The following is a 26,934-nucleotide window of genomic DNA, read 5'->3' as shown; positions in this document are numbered from 1 at the left end:
CCTGCTGAATAGCGGCACAGCCTTCAGGTGGATCGGCCATGTCCCCAGTTCCATATTTTTGCCATCACTCTGTCCAGATCGTTGATAAACAAGCTGATTAAGACTGAACCCAGTGCTGATCTTTGGGGAAACCACAGACTGCAGACCTCCAGTTGGATCGTGCCCTCTGAGCTCTGCCATCCAGACAGCCCTTGACCCACCTCACCGCCCGTTCATCCAACCCACACTCCCTGAGCCAACTGTTGTGGGTTAAGCTGAGTTGGAAATTGTGCACCACGCCGTTACTCACACAACTCTTCCCTTCTCTTCCCCTCCCACCCCGGTGGAATGGGAAGGAGAATCATAGTAAAACTTGTATGTTGAGAAAATAACAGTTTAATAATTGAAAATAAAGCAAAATACAGTAGTAATGGTAAATTACAACAACAATAACAACAACAATAATAAAAGGGAAGACAAGTGATGCACAATGCAGTTGCTCACCACCCAATGACTGATGTCAGATCCCCTTCCTGAACCCAGATCAGCTCCTTCCCAGTCATTCCCCCCGGTTTATATACCGGGCATTCTGCGGTGTGGAATGTCCCTTTGGCCACTTGAGGTCACCTGTCCCATCTGTGCTCCCTCCCAGCTTCCTTTGTGAACCTCCTCACTGCCAGAGCATGAGACAAGAAAGAAGTCTTTGATTTTGGATAAACATGACTTGGCAAAAAACCAAAACGGAATCACAGAACATGCTGAGATGGAGAGGACCCACATGGATTATCGAATCCAAGTCCTGGTCCTGCACAGGACATCCCAAGAGTCACATCATGTGCTTAAAAGTGTTGTCCGAATGCTCCCTGAACTCAGACAAGCTCAGTGCTGTGCCCATTCTCTGGGGAGCCTGTTCAGTGCCTGACCACCCTCTGGGGAAAGAACCTTTTCCTAATGTCCAGCCTACGCATCCCCTGACACAGCTCCAGCCATTCCCTCGGGTCCTGTCGCTGTCACCAGAGCAGAGATCAGTGTCAGTCTCTCCTCCCTGATCAGAGGAAGTTGTAACTAAAATGAGTCTCCCCTCAGCCTCCTCCAAGCTGAACAGACCAAGAGCCCTCAGCCGCTCCTCTTCCCCTCAAGGCCCTTCCCCAACTTCACCGCCCTCCTCTGGACGCTTCCTATCACCTCAATATCCTTCTCAAATCGCGGTGCCCGCACCTACCCTCAACGCCCCAGGTGAGGCCGCCTCAACGCGGAGCAGAGCGGCACAATCCCCTCGCTGACGCGATGCCCCCCAGGACACGGCTGGCGCTCTCGGCTGCCGCCATCCCCATGCCGAACCCAACCGCAGGGCGCTGCCACAGCTCCCGAGCGGCCGCGGCCCGTCCCTCAGAGCCCTCACCTCCGAGCACTCCGCCGCGGCGGCGGCCGCGCTCCCCCGGAAGCGCTCCCCCGGGTCTCCATGGGGACGGCGGGCGGGCGCGCCGGAAGCGGCGGCGCTCGGTGCGTGAGGGCGGCCCGTCCGCTCCCTCCGCCCGCGGGGCCCCGCCGGACCATGGAGCCGGGACGGGCCGGCTGGTTCCTGCTGCTGCTGCTGCTGCCGGCGCTGGGAGCGGCCGCGCCGGGCGAATTCGACCCGTACCGCGTGCTGGGGGTGGGCCGGAGCTCCAGCCAGGCCGACATCAAGAAGGCCTACAAGCGGCTCGCCCGGGAATGGTACGTGCTGCCCTTGCACCTCGTCCGTCCGGCCCCGGGAGCCGATCCCGGGGTCGGGTCGGTGACAAGGCCGGGCCCCGCGGTGGCATCGGCCGCCTCGGCCGGCTGCGCGCCCCGGGTTCCTCGCAGGCCGGGAGTCAGCCTGACACCCGTAGATGCTCCGTGCCAGCGATGCGTGCTGTAAAACCCTCGGCAGTCTGGCTGCGGGGGGAGAAGTTCGCTCACAGTCTGCTTACGAGGGGGAAAAGTTCTCCCAGAATCAGGCTACGGGAGGAAAAGTTCTCCCAGAGTCTGGCTAGGGTGGGAAAATTCTCCCGGAGTCTGGCTCCGGTGGGGGTTGAAAGTTCTCCTGGAATCTGGCTGTGGAGGGAAAAGTTCTCCTGGAGTGTGGCTTTGCGGGGGGAATTCTCGCAGAGTCTGGCTACAGGAAAAATGTTCTTCCAGAGTCTAGTTGCAAAGGGAAAAAGTTCTCCCGGAATCAGGCTACAGGGAGAAAAGTTCTCCCAGAGTCAAGTGATGGAGGAAAAAGCTTTCTTGGTGTCTGGCTGTGGGGAGAAAAATTTCTCCCTGGGAACTTTTAATGCAGGAGGGTTGAAGTCCCAGCTTGATACCTCGATGTCCAAGGGCCGTTCAGTCCCTGTGCTGTGGCAGGGAAATGTGTTGGATGTGCAGAGGTCACACCCCTCATGCAGGTGGTGTGTGGTGAGGGGCAGGCTGACAGCATAGGAATAAAATGAATAAAGTCGGCTTCCCTGCAGCTTTTAGAGCCCATGTTGTTCTGTGTGAGACATCCCCGAGGCCACGGCAGGAGGTGATTCAAGGAAGGACCCGGTAGTTATGTAGGGCAGCAGCCGAGGGAGGCATTGCTAGGAAGGAGACGCGCTCCGTGTCCTGGGCTCACCTCGGGAATGTCACTGCCCATGTCCTCCTCACCTCCAAGCAGAGGCAAAGAGCTCCCCCAGTGACCCCTTCTCCTCTGGTTCTGCCCCATAGGCACCCTGACAAAAACAAGGACCCAGGAGCAGAGGACAGATTCATCCAAATTAGCAAGGCCTACGAGGTAACACATGCTTCCTGTAAACTCCTGCTATCGTTAACATTAAGTGACCTTATTTTTCCATACATGGCTTTGTGTTTTTCCAGTGTATTTCTGTGTGGGAAAGGTGCCTGGCTCTGTGGAGGTGGACATTACCCACCCAAAAAGTTTGTTCAGCTTTGTTGACAGAGCCACTGGAGTCACCAGCATGGTTTCTGCTGCAAATACTTTGCTACAGGTCTGCCCTGCCTAAAAAGCCTCAAAGGAAGAAGGGGTATTCCCCAAGCCCTGCCTGGCTGGGCAGTGTCTTGACTGTAGCACACATACATAAAAGCATTTTGGGGTGATGTAAGCAACGTTCATCATCACAGGGGTTTGGTCACCTCAAATTATTCTTAGCAGTAGTTATTTGCATGTTCTGGAAATTGGTTGCTCCAGTTTGTGGCAGCCAAGCCCATGGAAATCAAAATAAATCCTTATTTCCCTGCTAAAAAATGCAGACTCTCTGCAGGGCTTCTGGCTGCTCAGTGAAACTTTTTGGCACTTTCTGAACCCTCAAGATGCAAAGAGACACCAGCAAAAGCCACTCCAGAAAAGAGTGTTTGTGCTCGGAACCCAGGATGTTCAGACCCAAGGAGCTGTTGGTGACAGAAGTGGGTACAGCAGTCTGGATTTAGTCCTTTTCTCTGGGTTTTGAGGATTTTTTACTTTTATTTACCACAGTGAGCCAGAAGGATGTGATGCTTCCTTTTTCCAAAATATTTATCCCTCTGATATGCAGCAAAGCCTGCATGTTCCTTACATTATTTACTGAGGGATTACACTCAGGGCACTTCCCCCTCATGGTTTCAGGCAATCATCATCCCATCATTTGCTTTCCAGATTCTCTCCAATGAGGAAAAGAGGGCAAACTTTGATCGCTACGGAGATGCTGGGGAAAGCCAGGCCTTCTCTCAGCAGCAGCATCGCCAGTTCCACCGCTTCCACGATGGCTTCTATTTTGACGAGTCCTTCTTCCACTTCCCTTTCAATTCCGAGCGGCGCGACACGTCCGACGAGAAGTATCTGCTCCACTTTTCCCACTACATCAATGAAATTGTGCCGGATAGTTTCAAGAAACCTTACCTCATTAAAATCACCTCAGACTGGTGCTTCAGCTGCATCCACATCGAGCCCGTGTGGAAGGAAGTTGCTCAGGAACTGGAGGCGCTGGGTAAGGATGAGGTTGTTGGGGTTGGGTGTGTGTCCCTCGCCCAGTGAGGCTGCGGTGGTTTGCCCTCGGGTTTGTGTGACCCAGTTTAGGCCCTGTGGATTTCCTCAGGGTTTTATCCTAATGCTCTCCCAAACATTCCTAACTCCAAAGCAGGGTGCTGGGCAAAGGAGCAGGTCATCGATTTTCCACTGGGAATTTGGGTTGCTGGGGTTCTTACAGGTGAAGCGGGTGCTCTCCTTTTCCAGGAGCAGGAATCGGCGTCGTTCACGCGGGGTACGAGCGGCGCCTCGCCCATCATCTGGGTGCCCACAGCACTCCAACCCTGCTGGGGCTCATTAATGGGAAAATAACCTTCTTCCACAACGCTGTCGTTCGGGAAAACCTGCGGCAATTCGTGGAGAACCTTCTACCAGGCAATCTTGTTGAAAAGGTAGGTTCTAGCAGGGGTCTCAGATGCTGCTGCTCCTCTCTGCCTGGAGATCCCTCTCTCTCCTTGGCTGTTTCGGTGGCTAATCTGTTTAATTCGGGCCCCAAGCTGATCTGTGTCAAAAAGCTCCAAACCCTGGAGCTGTCAGAAGCGTTCCCACCCCGCAGCTCTGTAACACTCGTCCTTGAGAAGAGCCGATCCTGCCGATCCCTGGTCACACCAGTGATTCTAGTGGTGGCTGACCCCAGCCGTGACACCCCACAGCTGCCAGGGCTCTACCCAAGCTATCCCTAGGACAGGAACCTGCTGGATTTCACTTCTCTCCTGCTTTCTTGGCATTTCATCCAGCAGATTAGGGACTCGCTACCTCATAGATCACATCTGCTAAAACTCACTGACAGAGTCCCGTTTGTTTTGTCCAGTTTTCCTTCAGACTTGTGAAACGAGCTGGCAGCATGAGCCCTTTCGAAGTCATAAGTAAAACTTCCTAACTGATATAATTTCAGCCTTCTGATGATTTTTGACAGTCCTAAAATGCTCACCACCCTTGTGCTGTGGCTGGGTCAGCCCCCACACTCTCACCTGCCTGGCCTCTGCCTGTGGCCTTGTTCACCTCACCTCATTTTCCCTTGGGGTCTTTATTCTTGACTTGTCTTCTGGGTATTGAAGTTACTGGACCTCTCGCCCCAAAAATAGGGATCATTTCCCCTTCTACAGTAACTGCAGCCATTTATGTCCTTTCTGAGAGGTATCACACCTGAAGCAGAGCAGGTTTAATGGAGCTCGCAGGTGCCTTTTAACTCTTGGTTTCCTGTTTTTATATATAGAATATGGTCCCAGCAAACAGGAGAATAACAGTGCTGTTGGCATTGACTTGGAACGGCATCAACAGAAGATGCAATAACTAAGATGGCTGAGGGAGGTCAAGAGTTGGTTTTAATTCACTCATTAATCAGAAATACATGTTGGAAAGACCACCCCACAGTCTGCTTCCTGCAGCACCTGGACAACCTTTTCAGGCTCAGCCCTGGTTCAGACACCTCGTTGCAGAGGTTGAACTAACGCTCTGCTTCTGTCTAAAGATTACAGATAAAAACTACATCCGCTTTCTGTCCGACTGGAGGAAAGACAACAAGCCCCACGTGCTGCTGTTCGATCACATGCCAGTTGTGCCGTTGTTGTACAAGGTAATGTCACTTCTCTCACTTCACCGTTGACTTGCTTATAAATCCGGATGTTCCGAATTAAAACACTGCCACTGCTGTGAGCAGAGGTGGACTGATGCCTCCAGACACCACTGACTGGTTCTAGGAGAGCAAAGTGATTTGTGCAGGTTGTAAGTGACGTGGCCAGGTGACCAGCTTTGTTAGGAGTGTGTTTCTTTGTCCTGACACGGTTACCCTTCATGGGTGTGAAGGTGCAGGTGTGTTTCAGAGGTAGCAGCAACACAGGTGCACAACCTTTGTTGGGAATGAGAGATGTTTGTGGCATATCTAATTTGGGTTGCTGAAAATCCCATTTCCTGAGAAGCCCCTGCTACCCTACAACATGTCAGGCTGTAAATAAAGCTGTGGATCCGTGGGGACTCCCGGAAAATGACTGAGATGATGCAAAGTTTGGTTCAGTGAGGGAGAGGAAGGGCTCGTACCTCTCACAGCACATCTGATGGCATTCAAACAGCGAGATGCGTTCTCAGAGCAAAGCCATCACAGGCACTTGGGGGAGAAAATGCTTACTCTGTGACATTACCACCTGCCGGGGGTTTCCTCCCTCCCAGCTGACGGCGTTTGCCTACCGAGATTACCTGTCCTTTGGGTACGTGTACGTGGGACTCCGAGGCACCGAGGAGTTGTCCCGCCAGTACAACATCAACGTCTACACTCCCACCATGATGATCTTCAAGGAGCACATCGACCGGCCCGCTGACGTCGTGCAGGTATCGCCCAGAGCCCTCTCCAAGAGCTATGGGAAAACGGCACAGAGCTTTTCTGGCCGAGCTGACGATGAGGGGGTGGTCAGCGGTGCAGTTTGGAGGAAGAGTGTTTGTTCTCAGATTAAACTGAGGCTTTGGAGGAGGAGACGGAGTGTTAGGATAGGGGAAGCTTGGGCCACTCCAACCTGTTTGGTAGGGGGGACACATGTAACTTCCCAGTGTTGGGGCCTCAAAACATCTTGGGTCATTGCAGGGAGGACCACAAGGGCTGGCAACCATCAGGAACATCCATCAGCTTTCCCCTCCTCTTCCTGCTCATTTTTGATTTCTGCTTTCTTGGTTCTTGCCAGGCACGAGAAATGAAGAAGCAGCTCATTGATGACTTCCTTTCTCAAAATAAGTTCCTCATGGTGGCCAGGCTCACCAGCCAGAAGCTGTTCCAGGAGCTGTGTCCTGTGAAGAAGTCTCACCGTCAGCGGAAGTAAGTCACGTGTCCCCGTTTTGTTTCCCATGGCTCTGGGGCTGCTCCTAGAGTCACTTTTGGTTTGATTCTGAGGGAAAAGAGCAATGACTGCATTGGATCATGCTCAATATCCACGCTGTCAGAGAGGTTTCTGGCTCATCAGGATTGTTGTGGCAAGAGGAACGGGTTTGTTGTTACCTCTCACCTCCAGACTGACTCTTAATCCCGCATCTCGTTGTGTCACCCAGGCACTGCGTGGTCTTGCTCACCGGGGAAGGAGAGAAGTTTGCTGAGGCTTATGAGGCCTTTTTGACTTTTGCTGTGGCCAACACAAAAGACACGCTGAAGTTTGTGCACGTCTACAGTGATCGGCAGCCGGAATTTGCAGACGCCTTGCTGATGGATGAGGAGAAGTATCACGGAAGATCAGCTGTGAGGGTTTCCTTTTATTTTTTTTAATCTCTTCTCTTAGCCTGCCATTTAATTGATGCTCTACCTTGATATGACACCTGATTCTGGGCAGTGGTTTGAAATGAATCATCTGTCTAGAAGAAAACAAAAGCCTCTTCCTCTCTGACATCTGCCATGCTCTCGGCTCATCCAGGTGGTCATTCTGGAGAGACGCAATAACGCGGGGAAGATCGCCTATAAAGCCTTGGAGGAAGCCTGGCAAGGCAGCAAAGAGGACAACTTCATCCTCCTGGATCTCCTGGACCAGCTGAGGACAGACCCTGGCCTTCTCTCATCTGAGACTGTGGTGGCAGACCTGAATGACGAGCTCGCTCCCGTAAGTGTACAGCCTTTCCAGGTGCCTGACATCCCTGTTTCCTTTGTGGACAGTCCCATTATGGTTGTTCAGAGGCATTATTTATATTTTAAAATAACAAGGCAAAACTCCTAGAAGATTTCTTGCTTACAGAAAGTAGCTCATGGCATGCTCTGAACCTGTTGGAGCTCTTTATAGCAGTTTTGTCATTTAGTTTTTTTGCTTTTCATTTTTTTCGAACAGATGTTCCTTATCCGATGGTTCTACTCCACACTGGACTACGTCTCAGACTGCTGGGACAGTTTATTTCACAGTAACTGGTACGGACTGGGCTTCCATTGTTGGTATTCACTGCTCCCCTGCCACCTTATTTTAAAATAGATCCAATCTTAGCCTCCTTTTGGGTGGGAGCAGGACAGCACTCAAAAACATGATGGTCTTTAAGACCCAAGAAAGAAGCTGAGCTTCTGGGGAGGGCACACAGTGTTACCTGACATAGGCAGGAACTGAAATTGAGGCAGAGAATGTGAACTCACAGGCCTGACTGCTGCTTGCATATCTCCCCCTCAGGCGAGAAATGATGCCACTCCTGTCCTTGCTCTTCTCCGCGCTCTTCATTCTCTTTGGCACCGTTATTGTTCAGGCTTTCAGGTGAGTGCACACCAAAATGCCCCCAGGGAAAGCTCCTCAGTCCAACCCCAAGGCCTTAAACACACACAAAATCACCTTCCTCTGCAGTGATTCGAGTGACACAAGGGACGCTCCACCCTCGGGGAAAGAAGAAACGACCGCAAAGACGGAGAAGAACGACGCGAGCTTCAGCAAAGAGAGTAACAGGTTCCTCCTCTAACTTCTCCAGAATGTTTTCTGCATTGCTTGGGGAGCACCTGTGCAGGGAGGGTTAGTGAAGAGCAGAGAAGTGCTGAAGTAGCGCAGAGTGCAGTTGTTGTGCAGGGCAGTGCAGGCACAGCAAAGAGGGAGGACGAGTGCGCAGCCAGGACCCAGCCAGCAAGGACAGGGGGACACTAATTGCTTATTTAACAATTCCCACCTAGTTTGCCTGAGACAGCATCCTCAGAGGATAGGTAAAGGTCTGACCCACCCATTCAGGGAGGTGCAAACCAAGACATTGCATCAGTTACACTGGCTTTTGTTACAGGGCACAGGGATGGCTCAGCATAACAGGCTGGCAAATGCGCTCACAGTTTCTCCATCCTCAATTGCTCCCAGTCCCTTGCCCCTCTTTCACTCAGTCTTTTTATTGCAGCAGGATTCCCAAAAAGGGCTTTGTTGAGGTGACTGAGCTAACGGACATCAACTACACCAGTAACTTGGTGCGCCTGAGGCCGGGCCACATGAACGTCGTCTTGATCCTGTCCAACTCCACTAAAACCCCCCTGCTCCAGAAGTTTGCCTTGGAAGTCTACACGTTCACAGGGTAGGCTGGCCCCTCTCCCAGGCTTCTGTTGCTGTGTTAACCACTTGTGTGATGCTGCTCTGGTGACACGTGAGGAGCAGGAGTGAATGTTTCTGGCCAGCGAAGCAGCCTCTGCCCTCATCAGTGGCAATGAGCCCCCCAAAACCAAGAGGCTGCTCCCAGCCAGACTTGGTGATGGTGGCCAGAGGGCTCAGCTGCTGGTGCCACTTTGGCTGTACCTGTGTTTTGACAAATAGAAGGCACCACGGTGCTGCATACGCTGAGCCGAAAAAGGAGCTGCGGCAACGCGGCACTGCCCTGCGCTTGTTGACAATTTCTTACCTGTGCAGCAGGAATCCAGCTGCTGATCTCACTGTTTGCTCTGCTCTTCCCCCAGGAGCAGCTCTCTTCACTTCTCCTTCCTCAGCCTGGACAAGCACCGAGAGTGGCTGGAGTATCTGCTGGAGTTTGCGCAGGATGCGGCCCCCATCCCAAACCAGTATGACAAGCACTTCCTCGAGCGTGACTACACAGGCTATGTCCTGGCTCTGAATGGCCACAAGAAATACTTCTGCCTCTTTAAGCCTCACAGATCAGGGGACGAGGGGGGAACCCTGGGATCGTGCGAGGATTACAATGCTTTACAACATGCGGAAGCCAGAGGGAAATCCTCCTGCAGCCCGGGATCTAGATCCATTAAAAACAAATTACACAAATTGTCCTTTTGGATGGAGCGCCTTCTAGAGGGTTCCTTACAGAGGTTCTATATCCCCTCGTGGCCCACACTAGACTGAGGGATTTTACAGAGATTCTAAGGGGACAAACTTTTTATGAAGATGACAAGGGACAGCTCTTTCCAGGAATACTCAAACAAGCGTGATGAATGGACCTTAGGTTTTAGATGAACTCCCCTGGGGCCGGAAACCAGAACACACCTCCCGCGTCCGGAGCCTGGGAGCGCAACCAAGCGCATCCACGCGCCCTCCGCCGCCCCGCCCTGCCTTTGGACGCCGTACAACAGAAGAGCCAAGAAATCTGTTTTGCCCCTCTCGTCCTGCCACGTCTGCTTCCCGAGTCTCCCCCATCCTACCTCTTGTTTTACCTCGGTTGAAGAAATCCGTGACTTCCCTGGGTGCGGGCCAGCCGCGGCCAGCGACGCAGGCCGGGTCGCGCTTCTCCCTCCCCGTCCCCGTGTGCTTAGCCCATGGTGCATGGTGTAACCCTGCAAGACCCTGCAGACCCTCCAGGCCCTGCCCTTCCGAAAGGCCTTCCCCCACCAGGCAGTCGTGCTCTCTCGGCTTTCCCCGTGGTAAGTGATGCAGAATCCGGTCAGGAGCATCTCCCTTGTAGCAGACCTTAGCTGGGACTCCCCCGTGGCGTGGGCTCGTGGGCGATCTGCATGTTTCACGCTCCTCGTGTCATGGTTCCACCTGCAGCTCCACTGGCCGAACAATAACAGGGAGGGAAAGGGCACGGCCGTAAAATACTGTCAAAGCGTTGAGCCGTTTAAATGTCACGTTGATTTTTCAGATGCCTTTTCTGCTTCTGTTGATTTTAGACGATGTATCCTAGAGCCATAACTTTACCTGCGTCCTCAGATTGTAGGCGTGAGCTGCTATGAGCCAGTAGATGTGTAAAAAAAACTCTACGTAGCTGCCAGGGAGTCACCCGGGCTCCTTGCAAACACTTTTCCAGCTGTAGTACAAACCAACCTTCCTTTGTATCGAGGAACCTCATCCTTCAACGATTGTATTCTTGAAATGTTGCCCCGGAAGTGCTGTGTCATCAGACCCTTGCGTGCGTGTGAAGCTCCTTTGGTTTAGCGGGGGGTTGAGATGTTGGGTTTCAGCCTCTCACCCGTTTCCTTCTTGCCCCAAACCTCCATTTCTCCACTCAGGCTGCTTCCGTGGCTTTGTGTTTGTTTGCTTGGGTATTTCTTTCATCTTTTGGAAGCGGTGGGGGGGTGTGTGAGGTTAGAGCAGCTGCACTGCCCTGGGTTTGGACGATGCTTTGCTGTAGCAGTGCCCCAACAGCCACTTCCCACAGGCCCGGGGTGAGGCAGAGGGAGGACAAGCAGCAGCCTTGCCACCGCTTAACACTCCTCAAGTGTCCAAGTGAGGCAGCAGGGCTTCTCTTTGTGGCCAGGACTGAAATCCTGTGAGGTTTGTTCTTCCTTTTCACCGCTCCAGTGCTGGTACTGGCACCCAGGCCTCTTCCTTCTGTGGATCTGGAGCCCTGTGGCGCCGTCAGGCTCTGGCACTGTCCAGGCACAGGGATGGAGGCCAGTGGCCTTTGCCCCAGGGCTTGGGACACAGAGCACTCGGTGATCAGTGGTGTTAATTGCAGACTCAGCCCTTGCCACCTTAGTTACCATCTTAGCAGAGCAGCCAGTCAGTAGTGAGTGCCAACCCCTGAGCCAGCTGCTGGTCCCTCACAGAAGCCAGAAATGCTCGTCATTGCACTCCCTACGTGCCCTAATTGCTCCCAAAGCCTTGCCTCATTGCATTTCCCCATCCTGGGAGCAGACTGGCAAGCTCCAACCCTCAGAGGTACCTCAGATCCCCTGTAAAACGTGCTTCAAATAAAGGCTGCGATGCTACAAATGATCCCCACGTGAGGTTAATTAATTCCAGCCCAGTGCACTCCAGGCCACAGAATGAGGCACTGAAGTAGAGGGGAGGAAAGTGAGGTCTTCTCCCTGCCCAGGATCTCCTGTGAAGCTCCTGTGAAGGCGCACAGGCAGCGCTGACAGAGAGCAGAGAGGGAGTGAAACACCAGCCTGATGCTCCTAGGCTTCATTTCCACCTGGCTGGAGCAATCACCACAGCACTCCTGCACTTTTCCCACAGCTTGCCATGCAGGATGTGGCTGGAATAGGTTTTAGCCCAGCAGAAGGCTTCACATAATGTCTTAAACATTTGCAATAGCAGAAGAACGCTCTCTGGATCTCTGCTGTCTCTTCAGCTGATCAGAAACAAGAAGAAAACCCTCAACTCATGGAAAAAAGTGCCTAGTTATGCTACAGTGAGGGAATTCAGCCCAACCCTGAGGAAGGGGAGAAGGCTTTATGGCCTTCACATCCATTGTGTGTGTTGCACGCTGCCAGAATCCTTGGGTTTATTTTCTTTTTTGCACAGGTAACCTCCCCTTTCAGCCAGGCTTGAACTGAGGGAGAGCTTCCATCAGTCCACCTGTGCCGGCTGCGGCTGGACAGGAGCACAGCTCCTGGGTTTTTATGGAAACTTTTGCCTGGGTTGAAGCAAAAGCCAGGCTGCTCTGACCCCGGGTTTAGCTGGCTGCGGTGCCAGCGTGGCACTGCAGGTGTTTGCTGTCTTGAGATCACGGTCAGAGCTGCTTATCCCAGGATCTGCCCTCTCCCAGCAGCCGTGAGCCGTGGCCCCCGTCGTTTTGTAAACGCCTGCGATTCTGTTCCACACGTGCTGATCCGTAATCCAAAGACTGAGGAGATTGGGTCCTAGTGCACTTTCCTAGTGAGATCTGAGCGATGGCACAGTGCTCGGAGCTGAGGAGAAGGGATACAGGCCCCAGAGTGGAGGTTGTTCCCAAACTCCTCCCTGCCCCTGTCTCTGCCCTTCACCCACAGCAAGCAGGAGCCAGGACACGAGCGCAGCCTGACAAGTAGGACTGAGAACTAGGTACCTATTTTGCACTTTTGATACTGGGAGGGGGGGGGGGAATTAACTTATTTGGCAAACTTGTCTTTTTTTATTTTGGGGGGTTTTTGTTTTGTTTTTGTTTCGTTTTTTTTGTATTTGTGAACAGGCACTGATGTCATTTTGTTTTAAGACAATTACAGGTTCGCAACCAAAATAAACTATTTTAATGTGTGATGAGGTGGCTCCGTGTCTCCATGTACAAACTAACCTCACCTCCATGTCCTCTCAGAAATTTCAGGAGCGTTAAACCGCTCCTGCCATAGGAAACTCCCGATTATTCCACCAGCAGGCAATCTAGTCAAATATCTCCCTGCTCTCAGCAGGAGGCTCAGGCTCTCTTCATGTCCTCCCTTCTACCTTCATTGTCCTGCTGCGACATCCTGATGGGACAAACCTTTTACCAGTGACAGTTTTTCCAGGAGCCCTGTGAGCTGGATGAATCATTCCAGTGGCAAAACGGTATTAGCCTCATCTGCCCCTTTCCCAGGCCAACTCCAAAGCTCCAGACCCCAGTTAAATGGGGTGTCTCGCCCATTCCCTACAGTTTCCCAGCTTAAAAGTACCTCTTCTAATGGTAAATGGCATTTATTTCATGCTGCAAAGCCCATGCTGGATGCAGGGAAGGGCCCATGGAAAGCCTGGCTGAGCACACGGAGTAGCATTGCCCCAGGGCAGGTGGGAACTGCCCTCACAGCGTCTTCACTCCTGGGAGGACACACAGCATCTCAAACAGTAGGTTTGCCCCCAGGAGGGCTGTATTGCCTAGAAAAACAAGACAAAAACAGGAATAAATCTGTGTATATCCAGCTTTCACCCACAGCCGCCTGTGCCAGGCACTTGTCCTGCCCTCAGACATCTTCAGACTCACCAGAGACATCGTACATTGGTGCAACTTCCACAAGGTCACACCCCACTATGTTCAGGCCTTTGCAGCCACGAATAATCTCCAAAGCCTAGGGAAAAAAATAGATTTGGGATGAAGAAACACACCTGACTTAGCAGACTGGTCTGGATTCTTCTTTCCTCATATTCCAGTAGGGAAACCCAATCTCTACAGACCGAATCGTATCAGTTCCACATTCCCCTTCCTCATCACCGTGAAGATTCATTTCCTGGCCTCCCTAAACTTCCACTTTGCTGTGCTGGTGAAATGCCCTCCTTTAAAGGGAGCAGAACATCCCATTCCCCCTGGGAAGGGCAGCAGTGCCCCCCTCACCTGCGCAGGTGTGAGCCCAGCTATCTCGGGGGTGCCGGTGCCCGGGGCGTACGCGGGGTCCAGCCCATCGATATCGAAGCTGATGTACATCGGCTTGTCCCCCATCTGCGCCCTCACCTCCCTCATCAGCGGCTCCAGGGACTTCATCCAGCACTCCTCAGCTGGAACCACTCGGAAACCCTGCGGGAACACAGACACACAGGCACCTGCTCAGGGAAAGGGCGGAGGTGAGGAGCATGCCTTGCCCTGCTGGGGGACATCTACCGGGAACAATCCCCGTCCCAGGAAGCTGCAGAAGTGCACCTGGAAACACCTTCCACTCCCCACACGCACTTTCTAACTCTCCACCCAGCTGACACTCAGCGAGCCGGGAGCGCTTGTCCTGCACGCAAGCCGCCGGCATGGAACAAGAGGCAAAAAAACCGCCTTTATATCCGGGTGAAACCAAGCAAGTACTACTGACGCGGTGTTTACGGCAGGGAGAGCACGCGGCGCTCGGCTGAGGATCAGTTCACCTGTTCCCGGCAGTACTGGTGGGGATCGGGGTCGTAGGAAGAGCCTCGGATGCCGATCTGCACCACGCGGCCGCAGTCCAGCAGCCCTTCCTCCACGCAGCGCCGGAACGGGCTCCCGTGGTAGATCTTCTCCCCCAGAGCGCTGTCTCCGGTGTCCGTGTGAGCATCCACGTGCACCAGTCCCACAGGACCGTGCCTGGGCGTGACAGGGTGGCCAGGTGAGTCCTGGCCCGTGCGTGGTGGCCCTGCCAACGGCAGGGATGGCAAAGCAGGAGGCTTCCCGAAGGCTTTTTCCCCAAGTCCTTTCTCTCCGTCTCCAGATCAGAAACTTACTTTGCCGCCAGGGCCTGCAGGATTGGGTATGTTATGGTGTGATCTCCACCTGCAAGAGGACACAGGGAAGAAGGGGAATACGCTACAAGAGCTGCTCAGCGCTCATTACTCTTTTTCCCAAGTCATTTCTTTTCCCTCTTTGCATTTATCCTGCACTTATTTATGCAAGACTTCATTGCCAAAGGAAAACTAACACTCCCAGGTGCAGTTTGCTTCCTCTCACCTCTCCTGGGTCCTCTCTTCTCCTGGTCTTCCTTCTAGGGAGGACCAGATATGCAGGACTCCAGCCTGTGGAGCAGGACCCTTGATTTGGTTTATAAATAGACATTTGATCAGCTTCTGAGGACGCTGTAACTGGTGATTCGCCCCTCAATACTCCACACACTCACTGCCTTCAGCGATGCCAAGCAGTAACAGCTATGAACTTTAACATGCACCCAAATCAGGCCTTGTGCAAAGCCTGGTGCTCATCCAGCTGCAGGGACACAAGGGACAAAACCTGCTCTTGCTTCAGGTCCTGCTCAACACGACACCAAAACACGTCACTGGTTGTATTTACAGACTGAGCTGTCCTCCTCATTTTTAACCCAAAGGAAGAGGCATCACAGAACATTCTGTTCAGCAGAGAGCCTGTGAATTTACCCACGATACAGCACAACAGCCCAGGCAGGGGAGGGATTCATCGCCTGCCTTCTGCCAAGCCTGGACCGAATGATGGGAGGAGGAGCAGAGCCAGGAGCAGTTTGACAGAGCCAGGGCACAGCGGCAGGACAGGCAGACAGCTCCTTACCCAGGGTGAGGGGCACACAGCCCGAGGCCACGATCTCCTGGTAGGACTCCCGGATGAGGCGGCAGCTCTCGGGCAGGTTGTAGAGGTTGACGTTGACGTCCCCGATGTCGGCCACCCGCAGCGAGTCGAACGGTGCCGCCCCGGTGCTGCCGTTGTACCTCCTCACCATCGCCGACTCGGCGCGGATCTGCCGCGGGCCGAACCTGGGCGATGGCAGGGCTGGGAAACGCCACCAGGCATCGTTCCCACCGCAGGAGAGCCGTGCCCCATGGCCAGAGGGAAGCACCAGCTTCCCTGGCTGGCCCTTACCTGGCTCCCGGCCGGTTGGAAGTGCCCGTGTCCAGCGGAACACCGACAAAAGCCACATCCAGTCCCTCCGCTGACGCCTGCACGGGAAGCCTCATCATGGAGCAGACCCCCACGGGCCGGGCCACGAGCAGGGCACTGGGGGGAACGTTGAACCGTGAGCTCCGGCAGCTAGGGGCTCTGCTCCGTGGAACCAGGGGCTGGAGGAACCCTGCAGACGCCCTGGTTGGGGAGCTGGAGGTGGCCAGAAGGGCCGGGGGCCGCAGGCTGTGGTGTGAGGCGGTCACAGCGGTCACAGCCAGCTTGGGAGCACAGAGCCCGGCTCCCCGCGGCAGCAGCTGGCTGCAGGCAGCCCCGAGCAGAGGCCTCATCCTGACCCACACGCTCCCACCCTCTGTCCCACTGGGAATGCAGCGAGAGGTGCTGTGGAGCCCGTTCCCAGCTGGGGCAGAGCGCCAGCCGCCTCTGCCAAGCCTCGCTCCAGGGATCAAAGTGCACTGGACACTCCACTGCCCGGGGAAAGGCAGAAATCCAGCCCAGCCTCCAGATCCACCCTCCCAGCCACCCCCTTTCCCAATGGCATCGTCCTGGCAAACACTGGGAACAAACACGGCAGCGAGGAGCAAACGCCTGTTCAAGGATTAGCGGGACAGGGCAGGAGCAACATGCTGGGAGATGTCCCAGTTTGCTCCCCTCAGGCATTTGCACACAGACAGCACGGCAGCATTTGCTGCATTAACAGCCTGTACTTTTAACCTGCACTCCACAAAAGCACCCAGAACGCTGAGGAATCATAAAAAAGTCTCGTTAGCAGAAGGCAGAAGGGAAAGAAAACAAAAGGGAAGTCTGACCTCAGCAGAACCACGGGGGAACAAAATGCAAGCACAGGGGAAGCGTTAACAGGGATTTAGGGACAAGAGGGACAAGCTGCAGGACAAGCATTTTAGGCCGTTTTTGAGGACAGAACTGAAATGGTTTCCAGGGGAAGCAAGTTTCCAACGAGTGGAGTTCACCAGTGCAGATAAAACCCTGGCTGGGCAAATACAAGCACACTTGATACCGGATGGCTCCAGCCCCTAATTCTGTTCCCTACTTATATAGAGACTGGACTTTGCAGAGAGGGAAAGGCATGGGAATGAGGCTCATAGCAGGAAAAGGGCTCAGAATAGAGATCGAACCACACAGCAACAGCATTTACTCCTCAAAAGGCTCCACAGAGTGTCCAGGGCATGGGACTCACTGCCAGACCCGGGCACACACAAAGCAAAGGCAGCAGAAACACTGCAAGAGCTCAGCAATGTAAGGAACAGCAGCACACACTTTGGTTGGGTCAGATCAATGTTACAAAGGTCTTTTTTTGCAGATTTTCCCCCGATTCCCCAGGCTCTGAGCTCTTTGCTGCACCAGAACAACGCGCAGAACCCTGAGCGCAGGTTACCCTGCGATGATCAGGGGTATCAGCTGTTGTCATCCACCTGGAAACTGCAGGAGCAGCCAGTGATTTACCATGCAGGAGAGTACAAAACACACCCCCAAGGCAAGGTCTGTTCCTCTCGGGAAATTCCACTTGGAGTAAAACACCGCGTTCCACAGTTAGCTCTGCAAAGAGCTGAATTCGCATTTAAGATACCCCGGAACCAACGCTCCACAGCCCCAATTGGATTAAGAGAACCCACACAGCCACAGAACTTTAATTTATTGTGCAACGAGCATTAAGTAACTTTCTCCCCAAGTTCCCCTAAACACAATTATAGCCATGAAATTGAATGCTGTTTCATAAACACGGCTGTTGTTATTTAGATTGACGTCTCCCCACCGAAGGGTATTATTTCATTGAAGGAAACACAGGCAGGTAAAAGAGCAGAGCATCACACTAAGCTCTTTAAGCAGGAGCTGCTGCCCAGCCTCACTTTGTTCGGAGCATTATCCCTAACTGGAGGGTCTGACTCAGCCTCGGGCCCCGGGGCAGCTGCCACCACAGAGCTACAAGAGTTAACAACGACGAGAAGCGGGATTTGAGGATGATGTGCTTCCACTACCCTGCGCACAACTGTGAGGTTTTTAGTGCTGCTGACGCTCGCGTTACCAGGCAGCACCTCATCAGCAAGTTTTCAGGCTGTCATTTCACAGCTCAGAAGAAAATGAGTTTCAAACCAGCCTGGTTACCTCATGAATAGAGACTGCAGGTCCCTCTATCAGCTTGGATCTGTGTGCTGTTTAAGTTGTGATGTTTCAACGTAAAATGCAGCCGGACGCCCCCTCCTCCCAGCCACCCCTCTGAAAGGAATCTGCTTCACTCAACACACAACTTACAAGTGAATTCATCCCCAAAGGGCAGCAAAACCAACCACGTACCTCTGGACACCTGCAAGGTGCACACAGCCTCCCCCCAGAGGGTAAGGAAGCAAGGGCATCTCCTCTAGCAGGGACACAAAAGCAGCGTGGTTAACACTTGCTGGAGAGAAACTCAAGCTCCTAAACACAGGCCTGCAGCTTGTTCCCTAAAGCACTACAGGACTCCAGGCAGACAGAAAGGACAGGTTCCTAGGTGCCTTTAGAAAGTGCCATTTATGTGGGATGCTTGCGTTCCAGGTGGTTCTTTCACCCAGAGTGGCTTCTCCAGGCCAGCAACAGGAATATTGCTGCCCAGAGGTCTTCAAACTCGAGGTTTGCCAAGAAGCACATCTTCATTTTGGTTTCCACCTGGCTCTTCTCCGCCAGCCTGTTGGTGAGCAGGGTGGCTGCAGACTGGCAGAGCAGCCAGGCGATCATCTGGTCGGGTTTCAGGGACCTGGATGCTACAACACTGTCACCCCAGAGGCTCAGGTGCAGCACGTTGGCAGCCACTCTGGCAGACAACCTCTGCAAGAGGAAGGGGAGGGGAGATTAGCTGATCCTGCTGCACTCCACGGAGCACTGGCACCTCCAAAACTCCCTGGGGACTCCACTAAGGCACCACCCTGTGAATTAGGAAGCTCTTTGAGGCTATTACTGTATATATATCTAATGCTGTGTGTAACCCTCCAGTGTGAGGTCAAAGCATCTCCTGAAATCCCTGAAATGATTCAGCACCACTCAGCAAAGACTTTTTTGGCTTTGATCCCTGTGTTGGTCCTTCGACCCTGCAGTGAGATCTGGATTAACCCCTGCACCTGCAGCCTTCCAAGGCAAAACAATCCACCAGGGATACTCCCAAAGAGGATATCTTGAAGGCGACAGCTTCTTACCTTGCTGGGATCTCTCTGAAGCAGCATCTTTATCACCTGCTTCACCTCGAGGGGCACGTGGTCGGGCAGGCTTGGCAGCTGCTCCTCCCGGTAACTCCTGCTTTCCAGAGCCGAGTCCCCGTGGCCATAGAAAGGATTGGCCAGGCCCAGGATTTCGTAGGCAATCGCTCCAACAGCCCAAGCATCGGCTTTACTGTAGTTGATCACCGTGCCTGGACCAGGTGAGGCTGTGATCACCTGCCACAGAGAGTGGGCTACTCAAATAAACAGCTCGAGTGCAGCCTCTGAGCTGAAATTCGATTTTTGATGATCAAACCAGCATTTTCCCTGTAATAAACTTAAGGCACTGAATCCAAAGGTGGGTTGCATCTGAATCTGTGGTGTAAATATTCCCTGTTGGCATGCTCTAAGCCTCTGGCACTGCTCAGCCCACTGGGGTGCTGGGAGGAGTCTGAACACTGCACGGAGGCTTTAGCCATTGCCCCGACCAGCATTCCCAGAGTCCCAAGGGCTATCTCCTGCTGGAATTACGGAGACAGGAGACCTGCAGAACAACAACCAACACCACTGCAAGGTGCTCCAGGTCCAGCAGACAGTTAAGGGTATCCTGGCTTTTATTAGGTTTATTATCAGAGAAATAAAAAGGAACTGTAAATAATTTCACAACCACCTTGAACTTCAGTCAAAAGCTACTGTTGCAACACAAGGACTGCTGCATTAAATTCTTAATAGTTACATGGAAAGGCTGAATAAAGACTAAAGAGTAAATCTGGGGTAGGGGGGGAAAGGCTGATTGTGCCTTTTAACACCAACTGATTACGTTTTACCTGTTAGAGCCCAAGGTGTCTATCTGACATAGTTCACCAAGGGAGGACACAAACCTTCCACGCCACCAAAACTTAGTCCTGACAGCAGAACAAGCAGAAAACCAGCACCACAAAGCACTGCCACAGAGGGATTTACCTCAGGTGCCATAAGGCAGCCGTTGCCACCCCGATCCACATAGGAGCTGGTGAAGGGCAGCCTCAGGCCGATGTTCTCGTCTGCCAGACAGCAGCCAAAGTCAGTGATGACCAGCCAGGGGCAGCCAGCTGTGAACAACACACGACTGCCAGAGTTAGGGTTCCGTTTGGGAGGACCTGGCAGCACCAAACACCACATCACATCCACAGCCAGCCTGGTGTCCTCTGCAAACTGGCCGAGTTTTGATCCCCTCGTCAAGATTGTGGGTGAAGATACTCAGCAGAGTAATCTGGTCTAGTGGGAGGTGTCCCTGTCCATGGCAGGGGGTTGGAATGAGAAGAGCTTTAAGGTCCCTTCCAATCCAGGCCATTCCATGATTTTAAGATTTCTAAATCCTGAGCCCTGGGGAACAGAGAATCCTCTGTGTCGCCTGCCTCTTGGGCTGGTTTCCAGGATGGCAGGGTGGATTCCAGTGGTCTCTCTGTCTCTCTCCCTGATACTCATCAATCAAATTCTTCCACTCCTAATTGCACAGACCTGCCTGCTTCCTATTGCCTCCTGCCAACTTGAATCCCAATCACACCAAAAAAGAGCTCAGGTAATTAAAGCTGCTGTTAGAGGCTGACAGAAGAAGATGTCGATGAAAATGCTGCTTCCCTTCCCTCCCAATCCACGTTTCCCCATCCCAGGGTGCAGCACTATTAACCTGGCCACGGGCTGGGATTTTAAGAGGTTCCCTGTACTCTTTGGCTTGGGAAAGATGACAGAACCAAGAGCCTGAAGCAAAGGCTCCTGCAGCACCCCAAACGTGGCATCCCCGGATGCTCCAGTCAATGCTGGCTGTGCTCATGCAATCCATCACCTCAGCAATAACACTATGTCCACGTTAATGATCCAAAACCTCAGGCACAGTCAGGATCGATGACTTGCTGCAGTGACAGCAAACACTAGGCTAAAAGCTAAACCTGAGATTATTCAAAAGGTTTGATGCTTCTTTCCCCTAACACGCAGCGGGGTGGGACTTCCCCGAATACCAGCATGACCCAATCACCTCTGTGAATTACCAGGCATTTATCCTCAGGGATTTACCTACCAGAATCCAATTCAACCAGGATGTTGTCAGACTTGAGGTCTCTGTGTGCTATCCCATGTCGAACAAGGTGGTCCACGCCTTCCAAGAGCTGTAGGATCATCACTGTGGAGAGGCGAACATCTGGAGTGTTCTCCTGCAGATACTGGTGCAGCGTGCAGGGGTAACTAGGCAGAACAAGGGGGAAAAAAATGGGAATTCGTATCCTGGAGGCTTATCACTGGCAGTTCAATCAGTGTTGGCTGATCTCATTACTGATTCTACTCCATCTCCAGCAGTGTGCTCAGACTACAGGTGAAGTTCAGGCTTAGAAGGGCAGACAAATGGGGACAAACTCCACATTTCTCACTTTAATTTGGGGTAATTATTAAAAAGAACGGTTTGTCTTCATTGTGGAAGCACAGTCAGAACCTCAAGGACTTGGAACAGGTCCTGGGAGGCGTTTCCAAGAGCATACTCTGCTCTTTGGCAGCAGCCCAGACCCAAGTTCTGCAGGGATGGAGTACCCAAGTCACGTTAACCAGCTGCTCTCCACCTACTTCTTCATCACCAAGAAGAGCGTGCGGCTGTGACCGATCCCTCTGGGGTTCAGGCTCAGTGGAAGGACGTCGGGATACTCAGCAAAGGCCCCAGGCAGCAAAGGGACGGAGGATGTGAACGCTCGGATCACCTGGATTATATTCGGATGAGGCTGCAGCTTCTTCCTGCCAAGGACAGGTTTTCTGTGCAGGGGAGAGACACCATGCATTGCACGAATCCATCAGTTGGTTCTGAGGGATCACAGGCACACTGCTGCTATTGCTGGAATCACTTTTCATTATTATGGCCTGCCCTGCACACCAAAGGGCTCCCCAGCAGCGTGCAAACACGTTTGTGCTGCACTGGGAGCCTCAGCAGAGGGAGATTAAAGCTGCACAGGGAGGATTACAGGAGTGCATGTCAAGCAGACAGTCAGACACTCACATCCTGGAATCCATTCACTGAGCAAGAACACGGGCAGCAGTTTCATGGCCCATTTCCCATCCAGCATCTCAGCCCAGTGTTCCCCAGGTGGATGCAGAGCACCTGCAGCCCGTATGGACCCACTGCAACAACGGGCACCTCCCAGCACCTTCTCCAGAGCTCAGAATCCACCCTGGTGCCTCCCTGAGCAAACTGAGCCAATCGAGGCCTCACGGGGGCCCTGCTGTAACCGGATCTCCCTATTCACAATGGCCAAACAGGAAATAAGGTGCTTTACCTGCAGCACAAACAAAGCTTTGATAAAAACCCTCACACATAACATGCAGCTTGCGTTTTACTCAAGCCTCACTAACCCTTCCATGCTGCTAACAAAGGCAGAGGCAGGCACAGGCTGCTTCTCCATTCAAAAAAAGCTACAGCAGCTCTAGAGAATAACGCCCAGTCGCAATTACTTTGTTAGACATATAATAAAGGTCAACTTCACACTGGGACTATCAATTTAGACCCTCTATTCTATGGCACAGGCAGGAAGCTCTCCCTGTCCTGAAAAGCAGGTTACCTATTTGTCTGCAACACAGATCTCTCATCTCCTGAATGTCAAATATCCCTCTGGCTGCTCCACTGCATTCCCAGCCAGCCACGGGCACAGCATTCATTATTCATTTGTATTGGCAGCCGGGGATGAATTTGAAATTTAAATCAGACAATCTGGGCCGTGCACTCCATTGTTTCAAATGGAACAAAAAGATGCGTTTCTGAACAAAAAGATAGCTAACTTGAGGTAGTTTAGAAGTTTCCATTAGATTTTCCACCTTCATGCTGTTTGCTCACTTCCCACTCGGGTCAAAGAGCAGGAACTGAGTCATTTCCATTTTCCTTCTCATCAGTTTTCCTGCACTAAAACAGTTTCAACCTCCCTGTCTAGAACCCATTTCACACCAAACAAGTTCTGAAACCTCCCAGTCAAACTGTATTACAGTGAAATCATTTGACGTTTCATACACTCAAACTGTTCCCGACTGCAGCGATGCAATTAAAAAGCGTCACAATACAAATTTACACGGTGTTTAACCAGTGGCTCCCCCAGCCTTTACCTCAGCAAATGCCAACACATTTCAACACAGGGAAGCTGGCACAGCCACAGACACCCACCGGACCATGGCGGGACCCCAAATGCTCCCAAATTATTGGTGCACCCTTCCAACCCCCTCCAACCACACAGCTTAGCAATGCAATTCCCTGCATGCCAACACACTTAACAATCCCCAGGATCACCTGCTTTCAGCAGCTGTTCTAGAAAGCCCTGTCCACCTCCTTAACAGTGCAAATTGCTGCAAAATTAATCAAGGGATCAAAATTAGCACCTCGCCACCTCCATACCTGCGGCCAGAGACAGCTCCATATTCCCCGGACAAGGCAATGCCTGTGGCTGGGACGAGCTCTTGGCCCATGGCATTGAGGATGGCTTCACTTGAGGAACCAGCCTGCAACAACAATCACACCTCACGTTGGTTTCAGCTCCAAAATCATCCGGCCCCAACGCGAGCTGAAAGCCGGTAATGCTGATGCTGGCACTGTGTCTGGAGCTGGATCAACTGAGACCAGATTCCAGCACTTCCCTCCCTGGAAAATCAAGGAAGGCAATTAAGTACCTAAAGAGTTCACCAAGGGAGGCCACGAGGCCTTTATTAGCAGAAATAAATCTGTTTGTCACTTCAAATTCATCCTCAACGGTCAGCAACCCAAACTACACCTTAGCACTCGCTTTCAACTTCCAAACCCAAGTGGAAGAGCCCACAGCTAAATGCCAGGGTACTTCTGGAGCCCAAGGGATTCCAGATCTTGGCACTTTGGAAGATTCTCTTGAAATAGTCACTTGTCACATCAATGGGGAAAGCCACGTGGATTTTTTTAAACAGGGAAGAGTCACACTGAGGAACTGGATCACCACTCACTCGGGCTGGGAAACATGGGAGCAGATCTTGGAAAGCCACCCCACAGCAAGGGGACACAGCAGGCAGGTTACCGTGCACCCTGAGATCACTGACTCTTCAGGAAGGAAAGCCACCTCTGTCCTGACACTGATGGGACACCAACTCCTAAACCACTGCCAGCAGAGGCTTTCCCCTTCTTAGACCTTGCCAAGAGAGCCAGCCTCAGAAAACCTTTTCTTCCCAAACCATCACCTCCGTACCCAACAGCTCCGGCAGCAGCTCTCCGTGCCGATTCCAGAGGGTGATGAATGCTAATTACCTCGCTCTGGGACTCCTCACTAACACTCAACATCTCCAGTGTCACCTACCAATAGCTTTGTTGTGACACACTCATCCCGCACTCCACAATTAGCGCTTCCAACACTTCAGTATTAAACATCCCAGCCAGAATTCCCCAGCAACAGACACGGGGGATGATTCGGCGCCGACTCCTTACCGAAATGTTCCACATCATTTTGATAGCTAAGGGAAAAGTCCCTTTGGGTTGGTGCTTCACCACAGGCTCCTCCTCAGCCCCGTGGGAAGCTGAGCCGCGGTCCTGCTGCACGGCTGGGACACGGCTGCTCTCCGCACGATCCCGAGGAGCGGGACAGAAGGGAATAGCTGCTTCGTACACGGCGGCACTGCAGCCCTTCCCGATGGGCTGGCCGATGAGATATTCCTCCAGCTTGAAGCCCTGCCAGCGGAAGGAGCTCAGGGGATCTTTCTGTGGCTTGTTCTTCCCGACAAACACGGTCTGAAAGGAATATGAACAGAAAAACCCGCTCAGTTATCCCAGGCTTCCCAGCGAAGGAGAACTTGGTGTTTCAGAGGTATTGCACGTCCAGGTGGGTTGGTCCAACCTGAAAGTGTCGATGAGACCCCAGCCACTGGGCTCAAATCACTGTGACCACGTGAAAGATCATCTGCAGGCCATTTATTTTCGTCTGATACAATTTACCCCTAAACCAGTCCCTTCTGAAGGTGCCCTTTTTAAGAGAAGAAAAGGAACCAGGAGAGGGAGTCATTTGCCAATATAGAATATAAATATATTTTGCCCAGAGAAGCTGTGGCTGCCCCATCCCTGGAAGTGTCCAAAGGCTGGAAAGGGCTTGGAGCACCCTGGGATAGTGGAAGGTGTCCCTGTCCATGGCAGGGGTAGAAAGAGATGGGCTTTAAAGTCCCTTCCAGCCCAAACCATTCCATGATTCTGTGGTTGTGTAAAGAAAAGTTTAACGGAACACCTCTGAAAACAGATGCTTTATTATGCTTTTCTCCCTCTCCACAAATAAATCTGGCAAACAGCATTTAAAAGAAAATCCCATTAAAAGCAGCAACAGGATAAACAATGGACATTTTTGTGGCAGTTGACTGTGAGGGCTGGTTAGTTTGAGGAAGAGTGAATCCATGATGGGAGGGAGCTGGGGGAGGAAATCAAGAGATGTGGGAAAACAACACACGGGAGGCTGCTCTGGAGTTTCATCACAGTTCATGATCAGCTGTCACCTGGACTGATACAAACAAGTGGCGTTCTCTGTGAGCTGCAGCCCCAAAGCACCGGTGACACCCTAGGGATGTGTCATGGGACACAGACCCAAGGACACCAAATGGAACAACCCAGTGAGGACAGAGAAGAGAAAGCATCCTGAGAAACTTCAGGGAACGTGTCTGCTGGTCAGTGGAGCAGGTGACAGCTGGCTCTGAGCACCAAAGGTCTATTTTTACCCAGGAAATATGTTCCGTCCCCTGCGCCTTGCCAGCACGGCCTGGCCCAGCACCACAGGGTCCCCGTCTGTCTCAGGGAGAGGGGTGAACCTGGGGATCAACATCAGTGTCCTGGGACACGAGACCCCCATCAGCAGGGCCCCAACCCTCGGGGGGGGGACAGGGACTGAGGGTCCCCCCCCTGCTGTTTTAAGTACCTGCTTTAGGGTGATGAGGGGCTGCTGAGTGAAAGGCTCTCCCAGGACCTTATTTTTGGGGAGAAAGAGGTGCCTGAGGGCTGCTCATTGCAGCACCCGCCACCTTCCTTGGGGAGATGGGGCCGTGTCTGGGGGTCTCCCCACAGTGTGCCCTTCACAGGGACTGTCGGGGGGGCTCCCCGCACTAGTGATCCCCCTTCCCCTCAAGAGGGGTGCATGAGGGGCTCCATAAAACAAGGCTGTCCCCTTCACCAAGGGTGTCTGGGGGACTCCCCACAGCAGTGACCACCCTCCTCCCCTTGAGAGGGGGCATCTGAGGGGCTCCTCACATGAATCCCCCTCCCCTTTATGGATGACGTCTAACGGCTTCTCCAGAGCAATGACCCCGCACTACCCTTAACGGGGGCTGTCTGAGGGACTCCCCAAAGCAAGGATCCCCCTTCCCTTCATGGCGGGGCGTGTCTAAGGTGCTGCCCACAGCACTGACACTCCGTGACGTTCATGGAGTGGGGGCTCAAGGGGCTCCACAAGCACCACCCTCTTTCATGAAGGATGTCTGGAGGCCTACGATCCCCTGTGCCCTGTGACTTGGAAGGTCCCCTCAGCAATGTCCCCCCTCCCCTTCACGGAGAGCGCCCCAGGCGCTGCCCAGCGGGATCCCCGGGCCGCTTCCCACCTGGATGTGGCGACACGCCGCCTCAGCCCGGCGCTGCTCCTCCAGGCGCGGCTCCACCAGGCCCAGCGCCACGGCCAGCGCCAGGCAGACGCCGCCGCCGCGGCCCCGCCGCGCAACGGCCGCCAGCCCGCCCGCCGAGCCGCGCAGGAAGAGGCGGCGAGCAGCCGGCAGCCAGGCCAGCCAGGGCCGCCATGGCGCGGGCGGAGCGGCGGGCGCGGAGCCGGAGAGGGAAGCGGGGCGGGGGTCGGAGCGGGGGGCGCGGGGGGCGCACGGAGGGCGGCACCGCGGGAGGAGCCGCAGGGCCCGGGCCAGCAGCAGCCGCACCGCCATGGC

General features: G+C 53.2%; 3 protein-coding genes across 4 annotated transcripts; 1 reads left to right on the top strand and 2 right to left on the bottom strand.

Moving 5' to 3' along the window:
- Positions 1–1,513: 1,513 nt before the first annotated feature.
- Positions 1,514–12,800, top strand: DNAJC16 (DnaJ heat shock protein family (Hsp40) member C16). Its single transcript, XM_040084638.2, has 14 exons — positions 1,514–1,695; positions 2,689–2,755; positions 3,614–3,944; positions 4,190–4,374; positions 5,454–5,558; positions 6,149–6,307; positions 6,655–6,785; positions 7,016–7,199; positions 7,372–7,554; positions 7,777–7,853; positions 8,104–8,184; positions 8,272–8,370; positions 8,801–8,971; positions 9,348–12,800. The coding sequence occupies exons 1-14, from the start codon at positions 1,535–1,537 to the stop codon at positions 9,742–9,744; spliced, it is 2,331 nt and encodes a 776-aa protein (XP_039940572.1). The 5' UTR covers positions 1,514–1,534; the 3' UTR covers positions 9,745–12,800.
- A 3-nt stretch (positions 12,801–12,803) lies between these two features.
- Positions 12,804–16,913, bottom strand: AGMAT (agmatinase). Its single transcript, XM_040084640.2, is given in 9 exon segments — positions 12,804–13,389; positions 13,496–13,580; positions 13,844–14,023; positions 14,359–14,554; positions 14,692–14,740; positions 15,482–15,684; positions 15,791–16,188; positions 16,190–16,495; positions 16,497–16,913. Coding segments are annotated over 9 exon segments (1,518 nt in total). The 5' UTR covers positions 16,524–16,913; the 3' UTR covers positions 12,804–13,315.
- Positions 16,914–17,466: 553 nt separating this feature from the next.
- PINK1 (PTEN induced kinase 1) lies at positions 17,467–26,934 on the bottom strand. 2 transcript variants are annotated; one of them, XM_040084639.1, is made up of 8 exons: positions 26,602–26,934; positions 24,461–24,760; positions 23,411–23,514; positions 21,607–21,789; positions 21,071–21,234; positions 19,978–20,105; positions 19,015–19,251; positions 17,467–18,649 (listed from the first exon to the last, which is right to left on the bottom strand). In XM_040084639.1, exons 1-8 carry the CDS (start codon positions 26,929–26,931, stop codon positions 18,389–18,391), a joined length of 1,707 nt encoding a protein of 568 aa, XP_039940573.1. In that variant the 5' UTR covers positions 26,932–26,934; the 3' UTR covers positions 17,467–18,388. The 2 variants fall into 2 exon arrangements, with proteins under 2 accessions (XP_039940573.1, XP_058279318.1); XM_058423335.1 differs by having other exon boundaries at positions 21,607–21,771.

The sequence above is a fragment of the Hirundo rustica genome, chromosome 22 (genome assembly GCF_015227805.2).
Source record: "Hirundo rustica isolate bHirRus1 chromosome 22, bHirRus1.pri.v3, whole genome shotgun sequence".
In the NCBI taxonomy this organism is placed as follows: Eukaryota; Metazoa; Chordata; class Aves; order Passeriformes; family Hirundinidae; genus Hirundo; species Hirundo rustica.
Note: the sequence above shows the minus strand (reverse complement) of the source record. Positions and strands in the feature narration are given on the sequence as shown.

Excerpts from the sequence above, each read along its gene's own strand:
- DNAJC16 (XM_040084638.2), top strand. The coding sequence starts at position 1,535 with ATGGAGCCGGGACGGGCCGGCTGGTTCCTGCTGCTGCTGCTGCTGCCG. Across the intron at positions 1,696-2,688 it reads AAGCGGCTCGCCCGGGAATG|GCACCCTGACAAAAACAAGG; the intron begins GTACGTGCTGCC and ends TCTGCCCCATAG. Across the intron at positions 5,559-6,148 it reads TTGTGCCGTTGTTGTACAAG|CTGACGGCGTTTGCCTACCG; the intron begins GTAATGTCACTT and ends CCTCCCTCCCAG.
- PINK1 (XM_040084639.1), bottom strand. The coding sequence starts at position 26,931 with ATGGCGGTGCGGCTGCTGCTGGCCCGGGCCCTGCGGCTCCTCCCGCGG. Across the intron at positions 23,515-24,460 it reads AAATGATGTGGAACATTTCG|GCTGGTTCCTCAAGTGAAGC; the intron begins GTAAGGAGTCGG and ends TTGTTGTTGCAG. Across the intron at positions 21,790-23,410 it reads GGAGCTGTCTCTGGCCGCAG|AAAACCTGTCCTTGGCAGGA; the intron begins GTATGGAGGTGG and ends TCCCCTGCACAG.